The sequence below is a fragment of the Hippopotamus amphibius genome, chromosome 1 (genome assembly GCF_030028045.1).
Source record: "Hippopotamus amphibius kiboko isolate mHipAmp2 chromosome 1, mHipAmp2.hap2, whole genome shotgun sequence".
NCBI lineage: Eukaryota > Metazoa > Chordata > Mammalia > Artiodactyla > Hippopotamidae > Hippopotamus > Hippopotamus amphibius.
Genome location: NC_080186.1, coordinates 219,009,118 through 219,020,867, shown reverse-complemented (window position 1 = coordinate 219,020,867; position 11,750 = coordinate 219,009,118). Strand labels below are relative to the sequence as shown.

The window sequence follows — 11,750 nt, the reverse complement described above, 5'->3', positions numbered from 1 at the left end:
TGGTACATTTATATCCCATGCTAAAGAGAGCTCTGCCTCCTGGAAAACTTAATTCTGAGCAGAATGATAAACAAGGGATTTAAGCATTACCAAAGCAGCATCCAAAATGACTGGCCGTACCTTCCTGATTGAGATCCCTGGCCTAGTTTCATCCCTTGGTATTGCCTGCTTCTTCAGCTTTTCCTTCCATTCTGTGTCTTTCCATTAATTCCTTTTTGCTTAAATGAGCGAGATCAAGTTTATGTGGCTTACAACCCAAGTATCATAACTGATATCACACCTAGTTTCCAGAGGAAGTGATTTAACCCAAGTCCCACACTCAGTGGTCACATCAACTTCTAGGTCATGGCTCTCTCTTCCAGATGTTGGTGTAGCACAAGTTTACAGTGCTCCTTTCGTGGAATTAAAGAGCATCTGACTTTTATAGAAGAAATGAGTTCTCTTTCACAGAGGACTTTTCCTACTGAAAAGCTTATTCGTAAGAGAAAAATATTCTCAACATACTTCTAGAAATGACAATGTCTTTCTTGACTAATTAACATTTAATTTATTTTAATTAGATTGTTTGATCTAATGGATTATCCTGGCAGGACAGAAGGGTTAAACTAAAAATCCTAAAGAAACCCCTTAATAATCTTACATAACTAAATAAAAAACCTGCATGCAAACTAACAGAAAAAAGTACTTTATTCATTTATAACATCATTCTGTAAACAATCACACTGTGCATTTTTAAATTCAATAATAACAAATTTTTTTTCCCTATGGATTTATAGCAAACTCTATATAAAGTCAATGAGTTAATATATAAGAGTGGGGATGAACAGGGCAGAATAATTTCTGAAAATGTTAAATTACAGCACTTGATACAAACACAGATAACTATCTGTAGCATAGACATTTACATGCCACGAAACATTCATTTATAAGTTTAAATATGCAGTAAAACACATTTATAAAAAAAGCATCAACATTAATCTTCTTATAAACCAGTGAATTACTCAGAGGAATATTTATTAAAATTTACTAAAAACCAGTAAATATTGCAACTGAGGTAAAAATTTATAAGTAAACAGAATTATCGTTTATAAGGGCCAAAAGTAAACAGAAGGGCAGACTGCACTTTCTGACGCTTACATCTACTCCTTGATGTTCTGAAGCAGTTTCAGTAAATGTGACTCAATAACCTGTTGAACTGGAACAGACAGGTGATCAACACACAGCACGCTGACTGCAAAATTTTAAAAACTATCAAATTCAACTTAACACCACCAACTTTTTCCGAAAATAATTTCTATTTAGGATGTAATCATAGTCTGAGGGTGATAAGATTACAATGCAATACTTAAAACTTAGTCTGTCAGTGACTATTCATTGTCCAAGTTACTGGGTTTTCTGCTCCTGATTTCTAAATTTTGCAACTGAAGGAGAGTCCAGAGTACAAGGTTGTTCTAAGGAACAGAGAAAGGGCAACTATAAAGCATTTTATAAGTGGTTTGCTATGAAATGTTAAACACATCGTGTAAATAGGTATGCACTCATCCTCCAGCAACTAATTATTTGGGTTGGTGAAAAGTAACAGTAACAAACTCATTTCTAGACTTTGTAGGAATCTGTTGATTTTTCCCATAGTTGAAAGTATATGTCAGGAGTCAGGATAACATGCATGTTCTATAACTGCAAGTGATGAGAATAGTTTGGACCACTGGTTTGTATTATTAGAGAGCTTCACTAAAATGAAACCTGAGAGTTGTAAAACACTTACCACTTCTATAGCCCAAGGCTACAGCTAGATCCATAGAATTATATCCAGAGTCAGTTTCAATTGTTGGGTCAGCTCCATTTTCTGTACCCAAATAGAAAAATTTACATAAACAAAATGAAAATATGGATATGTCTGTCTAATTACTGGCTCGTACAAATAGCAGGATAGATTTTCAGCAAGGCATTTTCAGGATGGTCTGACAAAGTACAGAGTACACAGAGGGCACAGAATTCACTCTGGTGGGTCAGAGGGAAGACACTTCAAACACAGAGGCATCCTCCAGAGCAAATGAAACTAACACACCACTACAGACAGAGCTCAGGCTTAAAGACATCGTGGGTAGAGAAAAGAGCCGTGGATTCACATGTGATCCCTAAAAGGAAAGCAACAAGAACAGATGCTGTGATCGCAGGCGTGCCATGTGATGGAGCTGTGGTTTTTACACGGGAACCAGGTGCTCAGGGGGTGAATAACATATTTAATAATAGTTCACAATTCTCCTGAGGCCAGCTTGTAAAAAATACTGTCTTCATGTGGCATTTTCTAAATATTTCCAATTTTATCTGCTTACCTAAGAGCATTTTTACACATTTCACATGATTTCCATGTACGGCATAAAGCAAAGGTGTCCCTCCATTCTGCAAAACGAAAAAGTGATTTAGTTTTTCAAGGTGAGCGAGATTCAAATAATTTAATGCTCCTGTGAACTGGACCTGTAAAAGTAGTTTAAGGTAATGTTAATATTTTGTGAAGAATACTTAAATCAGAGCTAATAATTGAGTTTAGGACATTAACTTTTTTCTCCCATGAGTTTAATTAACTAAGGTAATTAATTATTCTTCTAAGGATTTAATAAAGCTTATTATGTCTCCCCAAACCAAATAAATTCTAGAGTTTGTTCCAGTAATTTAAAAATCAGTATTATAGACTCACCCAATCATATTCATTTACATCAACTCCACAATCCAGCAGCATTTTGACAATGTCTGTGTAGCCCTTACTACAGGCTAACGACAGTGCACTTTCTCGACCTTTTCCTAAAAGCTGAGGATCAGCGCCCTGGAGTAAGAAGTGGAGATATGAAAACAAGCTTATGAAAACAAGAATATTATTACTTCTGTCAATAATAATCACAGTTCAACACTTAGGTCAGGTAATGTTCTGGGGTTAATAAAGAAAGAACACAAACTTCTACTCCTGGATGCTCTGTTACCAAGGTTGTCTGAGGGCCTTCCTTCCTCCCTCTACCTCACTCCTAATTATCTTGTCACTTTGGAGTCAAATTACATCTTCTCCAAGAAGCTTCTCCCATCACGCTGAGCTGGGGCTGGGCATTCTCGTCTCTCTCAGGGCTTCACGTAGGACTAGGCTTGCCTGCTCAACTAGATCCAAGTTCCACAAGAATAGGAAGAGCATGTAAACCTTTTTTGGATCCTCTACCATTACATCCAGCTGGCTGGAGATATAAAAACTTTACTAAGCACTTCACTGAACTTGAGTAACCGCACATATACATTTTCTGAGGCATTTTCCTTACATTCTGAAGTAGAAACTCTACCACAGCTATCTGCCCGTGTGCTGCAGCCCACATCAGAGGAGTAAATCCTTCTTCGTCCGTGTGATTGATAACATTTTCTATTTAAAAGAAAAGCAATTTTTGTGATCTAATTTAACAACCACATATGAATATCGCTATGAAAATACTGGCATTCTGAAAAGGTGACTATTTTACTCAATGAGGTTCACATGGTGCTGACCTGCGTTCACTGACGTGCTGTTGCGTTTTTGCAAGTTGCAGTCTGAATGTATTAAACTGTGCCTCAATGTACATAGCTGAGCTCAAATAGTGTATTATTTAAAGTACAACCTACCAGACACAACATAATGGTAGGTACAGGGCAGTCCACAGAACACTGGACTCAGAAGCAGGAGACCAGAGTCTGAATCCTGACTGTCACTTTCCAGCAGTGTGATTCTGGGCATGTCATTTAACTTCCCCAACATCCAGAATAATACCTTGCTTATCTCAATGTACAGCTGGGAGGATCACAATAAAAATAAGGTTATATGATAGCCCTTAGCATTACATAAACATATATTATAAAAAGTCCAAAATCTTATTAAAGCTATTTTTACTCTCTAGCCAATAGTGCCACCTTTGAGTTTCTTAAGTTTTTGGTGGTTTGCTAATATAATGTAATGTGAATGAAGACTGAATCTGAAACACAGCTCTATGCAATTCTACCTCAAAACCCATTTTGTTCCCTAGATTCAGTCTACTAGGTATAAAGTCCACAGTTTTTTCCCTAAATTTATTTAGTAGGCTGAGAATAAAACCTTCAAATGTTTATAAACAAACAGGAATATAACAATGAAGTAAGTCTTTCTTATAAAAGAATGACATGATTAAAAAAAAAAACACTTTAATCATATGCCCTGCATTCAACTGATGTTGGGACAATTGGCTAACTTTTTGAAAAATGAAAATAAAAGTAAAGTTCCATCTTTACCTCATTACACCAAAACATATTCCACATGGGTCAAAGATTGAAATGTAAAAAAGGAAACCATAGAAGTTCTAGAATAAGGCATGAGTGAATTTATTTATAATCTTGGAGTAGGAAATCTTTTCTAAGCAAGATATAAAACTCAGAAGTCACAAGGAAAAAAATAAATCTACCTCTTAAAAATGTTGAGCCTGTGTTTGAAAACATCATAAAGTCAAAGGAAAAATGCAAACTGGGAAAAAAAATACATGCAACGCAAACAAAAAGTGAACTTCTCTAACTTAGGTAAGAGTTCATATAAATCAATATAAAACAAGCAGTTCACACAAAAAGAAATTCAAACAGATCATAATTTTAGAAAGGCAAACAAAACCAGTATGAAATACCATTTTTCACCCATAAGATTAGCGAAGATTAAAGTCTGATAACATTCTGTGTCAATGAGGGTAAAGTGAAGTAGAAACTCTAACTCTGGCGTAAGGACAAGGCAAACATCTGGCAACATATATGGAAATAAAAATTCATATACTTTTTGACTCAGCAAATATACTTGTAGGAATTTACCCTGTGGATATACTTTTAAAAGAATGCCAACAATATTGCTATTAAATAGAAACAAACTGGAATCAACTACCCCCAGGGGGACTAGTTAAAAAATAAAAAACATAGAATATGCATATGCAATACAATGCAAAATCACAGGCCTATTAAAAAGAATGAAATAGATTATGTACTTACATGGAAAGATCTCAAAATTTAAGTGAAAAAAGTAAAGTGCAATGCAGTGTGTATATTTTCTCTCTTGTGTAAATAAAAAAAAAGCACATACATATTCTCACATATAGCCTCAAATAGAAATAGAAATATTTTCCAGAAAAGACTTCTGAAAATATAAGAAACTTATAATGCTTGCTTTTGGAGAAAAGCCTAGGGTAGCAAGGAAAGCTGTAACTTTTATACCTTATAATACTATTCTTTTTTTAAAGTATCTATTGGGTTATCTGCCTGGTGAGATTATACAACTATTTTTTTTGTCTTTATACTTTCTTTCTTTTTTTTTTTAAATGTGTAGGTAATTTTATTCAGGTTTTTTTTTTTTTTTTTTTGGGGGGGTACACCAAGTTCAATCATCTGTTTTTATACACATATCCCCGTATTCCCTCCCTTCCTTGACTCCCCCCCCTCGAGTCCCCCCCATATACTTTCTTGTATAAAAATAAAACAATAACAAATCTAATAAATCCTATTAAATTTATTTTAAATACATTTTTAAAAATAGGCTAGTACCTTGTTCGATACGAGTAGCCAGGTAGAGCATCTCTCCCTGAGCAGCCAACTGGTGAACAGACAAAGCTGAAAGAATACCATGAAAAGTTTCACGTGTATCTGTAGGGTATATTTTTATCATTTCATTGTTTGTGTAGCAATTTTCTTTTCCAAAACACAAACTATCATTTTACTGTTTAAAAAAATCTAACTTAAAATATAGCCTAACATTTGCAGATGTCAGAATTACCTTAAACATATGAGTCTAAGAACTGACTCATATGCTTAAGGTAATTCTGACATCTGCAAAGTATTATTATCAATGAATACACAAATTGTTTGGTTATTAACAATGCAAATTGCTACTGATCTTTTCAATTAAAGAAACGGTTTAGGTACTTAATTTTTAAAATGGTATCTATTTATCCAAACTTATAAGGAAGTATAAGGAATTTGGGTCTAAAAGACTCTTATTTTTTATGAATTCTTTTAAGTCCCAAATATCATCATTTCAAGAATCCATGGGTATTTTTTTTCTTTTTTTTTTTTTTTGAGTTAACAAAGTTTACTATGTGCCGTATATAAAAATAAACACTGAAAGTAAACATGAGGTGGAGTCAGTAAGTCACGTTCTAGAAGATATAGCGGTAAAGTTCCTGTAACGCAGACGGAGCAGGAGGCCTTACACAGCGAGGGGCAAACTCCCTGCACCCGGAGGAGCAGTGCCTGGTGGATAAAAATTAAACCTCTGCCAAAAAAACAAAAACCAAGCAAAACAAAACCAAACAAAAAACCCTATGTGGGGCAAGAGGTGCTGTGAACAAAAATCGAAAGGTGAGCAGCAGGCCGGGAAGTAGATTTGCAACTTCAGGAGGACTGAGGTAGTACGTGAAAAACCAGCTTTGAGAGCAAATTCTTGAGTACAGACCTATTTGTGGCTAATTAGCTGTGTGACCCTGGAGACCTGATTAAACGTTTTTGTCTGCAGCATGAAGAATGTGAACCACATGATCTCTAGTCTTTTTAAGCTCAAAAATTCTATGGTTGGGGAATTCCCTGGTGGTCCAGTGGTTAAGACTCGGTGCGTTCACTGCGGGGGGGCCCGGGTTCAATCCCTGGTTGGGGAACTAGGATCCCATAAAACGACTGCGGCATTGCAAAAAAAAAAATTCTATGGTTGGAATATTTTAAGACAAATTCTTCATTTTAAAACAAAGCCAAACATGTACTGTTCTGTGACAGTACATCTTAAAAATCAGTATCAGTTGATCCTTGACTTAGGATGATATGACTGGGTGGCTTTAATACAGAAAGGGAAGCATTGGGAGGCATATACTAATTTACATAAATAAACAGAAATGGCATTTAGGTGGAGTTGGACTCATGAACTCCTCCTGACTTACCTGCTACAGCATACAGTTCAAAATCAAGAGGGAGATAGTGTTTCCAAAGTAAAAACGTACATTTCACCATGCTTTAGAATATAGATGCATTTACATTATATTCTCAAATATAGTTCCTAACATCAAATTGCCAACTGGTTTCCTCTCATTTAGAAACCCATACTATATAGAATATTTTCTAGTTTATAGAGAAAACCTTCATTTTATTTCTTCCAGAATAATTCTACATTAAAAAAATGTAAATTCAAAGTTTTTAAAGGAGGTTTCATATCACATTATTATATTCAAATTTAAAATTATAGTAGACATTGCTCAGCTTTTACTACAAATCACTTGATCAGTTATCTAGTTGATGAGTAAAATGCACTCCAAGAACACAAAAACACTCACAATGTCTTGTTTTGCACAAAGTTCAGAATAACTCATTGTTTTTATAGTAAAACTGTGAAGGTTTTAAGAATTAATATTTCAACCTGTATTTGTTCTCAAAAGAGAAACATAAAAACGTGGACTATTTGAATATACAATAATACGTGAAAGAGTTTTAAATTACTAAACCTATTAGGGTATCACTTAAGCTTTCCAAAATAGCATATGCATTTAATAAAAATACTGTTTCAAAGCCAAACTCCTGAAACCATTACATTAGTAATAACAATATTTTAACACATCACTGGGAAATACTTACAATTTGCTAACAGAGGTGTGGTTGAGACCTCATTTCCTCTGTGTTTGTTGGTTAAAGTAGTTGACTGTTTTATGGGTGAGAAGTGCTTTGTTGTAGAGGGAGTGTAGACATGCCTTACTTGAATACCCGGAGAAGGAGATGTATGGATATTGCATTCAGCTAAGTAAAATTAAGTTAAACACATTAAAACAATATTTTAACAACAAAGCATTTCAAAGTTCTATATCAATGTTTACATTAAAAGAGAAATACAAGATATATAACATCTTCAACTGGTTCTCAAGTGATATTACTTTTGCCATAAAAAATCTGTACTTGTAAAAGTTCCAGAAAAAAAATCAATATTAATCTTGAGCAATTTTATCCAGAGATTAGGGTTTTGTTTTTATTCAATAGATTGTTATAAATCTACAATATGACAGATTTCACTGCATTAAAGCATAGGAAGCCAACACCAACCACATATTCATGGAGTTAATTCATTTATAAAAGGCATGGATAATTTTTTTCTCCTATAATTTTAAAAGGTACAATAATAAGTCTTCTTAGAAAATTTGTAAATAAGCAAAGGTCAAGGAAGAAATAAAAAAAATCAATGTGTACTATGGACGTTATATAACATGAAATTATTTAATTTTGGTTTCTATGAGGTTCTAGGAAAATCATATTAAAAGATGACTTCCAAACTCTTACCAAACTCAAAATCTCATGATTAGAAAAGAGAAAAATAAAGAAACAAAAGCAAAACAAATGCAGATATTTATACCATAACTTTCAACCTTTAAATAGGACAGATGCCACCTCCAGGTCAGAGTTAACCTGATCTTGAATATGTTTACTCTCCTCTTCATTTAAGGACTTCACAAACCGAGAACAGACATTCATATCAAATCGGTTAGGCAGTAGGAATTTCATTCCCATGGCAACACCCTGAGCTGATCCTTCTTCTGCATTTGAGTCCAGCTGATGTTCTATTTTAATGTCTGGCATGCCGGTTAGACTGTAACTGCTGGGACACTCTTCTACTATCAGCTGGGCTCCAATATCCAGATTTGCTGATGTAGCCATGATTTCAACTATAGTTTCAATAATTAAAACATTTCTTCATGATTTCCTCTTGGTTTTATAAGAACGGCATACAGTGTATTCTGCAAATTTGGATTTTAAAACATCTGAAAGAAAAAAATTACAAGTACTATATCAACTTAATGTATACAAAATAACCATTTTCAATCATGTATGCACACAGTGTACTTATAAGCACCTATACATAACAGAAAGCATACAATGTTTGGAGGTAGAAAAACCTGGGTCTGAATCCAAGCTTCACCATTCATTAGCAGTATGAATCTATACAAGTTCCTCAACTTCTCTAAGCCTCAGTCTCACTGGTAAAATGGGGATACACCAGTAACCTCACAGGATCCTGGCAAAGACCAGATGAAATACAGTAACATTCTCACCTCCATCACTAGGTCCCAACAAATTCTACTTATCCTTTTCTCCCCTTTCCTATTTCTGAATATTGCCAAATGGATTTTTAAAAAAATCAGGCTAACAACAAAAATAAACTTTCATGTAAGAACTTTAACCTCTAATCTGAGGTTAATTTTTAACATGTTGTTTATAAGTGGTTCTCGGTTTGAATTTAAGAAAAGATAGATCTCATGTTGTACCCAAGTCTATCAGTATCTACAATATCCATGATTCTTGGATACTGAAAGGCTTTACAAAGTTTTGGTTATGATGAACTGAAGACATACTTATTAATGTTTTTGTTCGGATCAAGTGTTAGCAACTTAATACAGGTTTTTATGAAAAGTAAAATATATATATTATGGATTGCTTCCTTTGCTTTAGCATCTCTAGGACATTAAGATCTAAGTATAATTTTTGCTCCCAATCTTTGTAGTAACTATTAATAGATAAGAATTACTGATTTTTTCCAAATATAGATTGTCAAGACATGAACTCAATAAATGCGAACTCTCAAAACACAGGTTAGAAGCATACCTGTTATTGAATCATTTACTATTGTTTTAAAATGAAATTTTCAGTTAAGGTAATCACTGGCACTTTCCTACAGACCTTAATATAATTTCAAGAGAACTTTCAATATTGTACCTAAAATTGTTTCTAAAAAAAGGAAGAACTCAAGATATATAACTGTCTTAGATATATAGTCGCTGAGACAAGAGGAAAATTAATAGCATCCAGTTAATTTTTTCACGTTAGGGCTTACTGCCTCAGAAATTTTGAGGGTACAGAGTGTTTTTAAAATTGTAATTAATTGGAACTAAAAGAGAAAAGTGCATTAGGATCACAGTGGAGCAAAGGTTGGCAAATCATACATTTACAGATAACCATTGTCTACAATTTTAAAACATCTTCCAAGATTGATATTTATAATAATCCTTTGAGTAGTCAGGGCAGGTAATCATGTCTACCGTGGAGAAGAGAAAAAGGGAGCTCATGACTCCATCACCCTGTTTGTTACAAGAAAAAGCAGCACTAAACTAATCCAAGACTTCAAAGGGAGAAAGAGTTGAAGAAATAATAATAATAATAATAATAATAATAAAGTTAACAAGCAACAGAGTCAATACACTTTAGCAAAAGGTAAAAAAACCAGAACAGAAAATAAGTTGTGATTCAAATGGAGATAGAAGTGCAACACAAAGATCTTTAAAAAGATATAAGATATGAACTGTTTCCTGAGGGAAGAGCCATCTCCCACAGACTCCTACCCAGAGTTGGGCGAAGTGCAACTCCCCTGAGCTCGCTCAGCACCCGCATATAACTTTATTTTAGCATTTATCATTCTCTTGAAAATTTCCATTTAAACTCCTGATAAACTGAGAACTCCTCTAGGATGGAGGGGGGAGGCATTCTTACTAATTTTTGCACACAAAACAGTGCTTGGTTCTATCAGGTACTCCATAAATATTTTCTGATCTAAACCTTAACAAAGGTTCATATTCTTTTCCATCCTAAATGAGCATGCAAGGTGCTCAACAAACATCTGCTGACTAGATCTGGCTTTCCATTCCCAACATCACTACCAACTAGCAGTGCAACCCTGGACAGATACACCATATACGTTTCCTGAAACACGTTTTATTCAGATAAGATGAAGATGGTTGAAATAGGCATCTCTAATATTCTTTCCAATTCTAAACATCTTCCATGTTCCAAATCAGCGTTTACCGACGGAATTACCAGCCTGAGAGAGGAAGAGCAAATGTACTCGGGGGAGGAGGGAGTGGAAACAGAACGCTTAACTTGGCGCCACTCTAGAGAGGAAAAGCAACGCTGACCGGTTAAGCCGTAATTTTGAAGTACAAGAAGGGGGGGGAAAAGATGATGAGGGGGAGGGGTGAGAAACAGAGATAAGGCCAAGGATAGCTAGGATCGCCTCAACCTGTCAGAGCCCAGGGATAAAGGGAGAGAGACCCTAACGAAATAAAACGGGCCACTGGGTTAATCCACAGCGGAGGCTGATAACAGCAGCCCTCCGGTTCTTCCTCATCCTGGAGTTGCCCTACAGGGAAAGGAAGGCGCTATGAAAATGAATGATGCCTCACAGGCGACAGGTGTCCCAGCGTCCCCGGACAGGAGCCCGCTGGAGGGGAGACTGTTGCAGGCAGGGACGTCCGCTCTGTCGCCACCCGCCAGCTCCGCCCGAGCAATCCCTGCGCGGCTCCGGTACGCCGGGCGGAAACCCTGGCTCAACCGCAGCGGGCTGGCCCCGGGGACAGGGGCCGGAGGCCGACCGTGTGGGAGCGCAGGGCCTGGCGCCCACCTCCGACAGCCCACAGCGAAGCGGGCCTTTCCATCTGCGGCCAGACTCACTGCAGGGCCCCCAGGCCCGGCTTGTTTTGACCGCGACGTCACTTCCGATATCGTCTTTCAGTTTCCGGCCAAAAAAACGTTCCGCACCGTTGCAGCCGAGAGGACGTGCAGGTATTTTCCCGCCGCTGCGCTGCGCGATCCTTCCTGCCCCAGTACTACGGAGACTGGAGCATCACTTCAAGCTGCAGATCTGGGTCACTAGCGCCAGGCCTCGGTCTCGCCCTCCGGCCACGCCTCCTCTCCATCGTCCCGCCCAGCGGCCCCGCCCC

General features: G+C 36.4%; 1 protein-coding gene across 3 annotated transcripts; it reads right to left on the bottom strand.

The window, feature by feature from the left end:
• Positions 1-669: 669 nt before the first annotated feature.
• ANKRA2 (ankyrin repeat family A member 2) lies at positions 670-11,717 on the bottom strand. 3 transcript variants are annotated; one of them, XM_057741185.1, is made up of 9 exons: positions 11,214-11,717; positions 8,409-8,801; positions 7,630-7,788; positions 5,560-5,625; positions 3,303-3,400; positions 2,699-2,824; positions 2,337-2,403; positions 1,766-1,846; positions 670-1,195 (listed from the first exon to the last, which is right to left on the bottom strand). In XM_057741185.1, the coding sequence occupies exons 2-9, from the start codon at positions 8,695-8,697 to the stop codon at positions 1,140-1,142; spliced, it is 942 nt and encodes a 313-aa protein (XP_057597168.1). In that variant the 5' UTR covers positions 8,698-8,801; positions 11,214-11,717; the 3' UTR covers positions 670-1,139. The 3 variants fall into 3 exon arrangements, with proteins under 3 accessions (XP_057597168.1, XP_057597177.1, XP_057597184.1); XM_057741194.1 differs by having other exon boundaries at positions 11,432-11,717; XM_057741201.1 differs by having other exon boundaries at positions 11,569-11,688.
• Between the last annotated feature and the right edge of the window lie 33 nt (positions 11,718-11,750).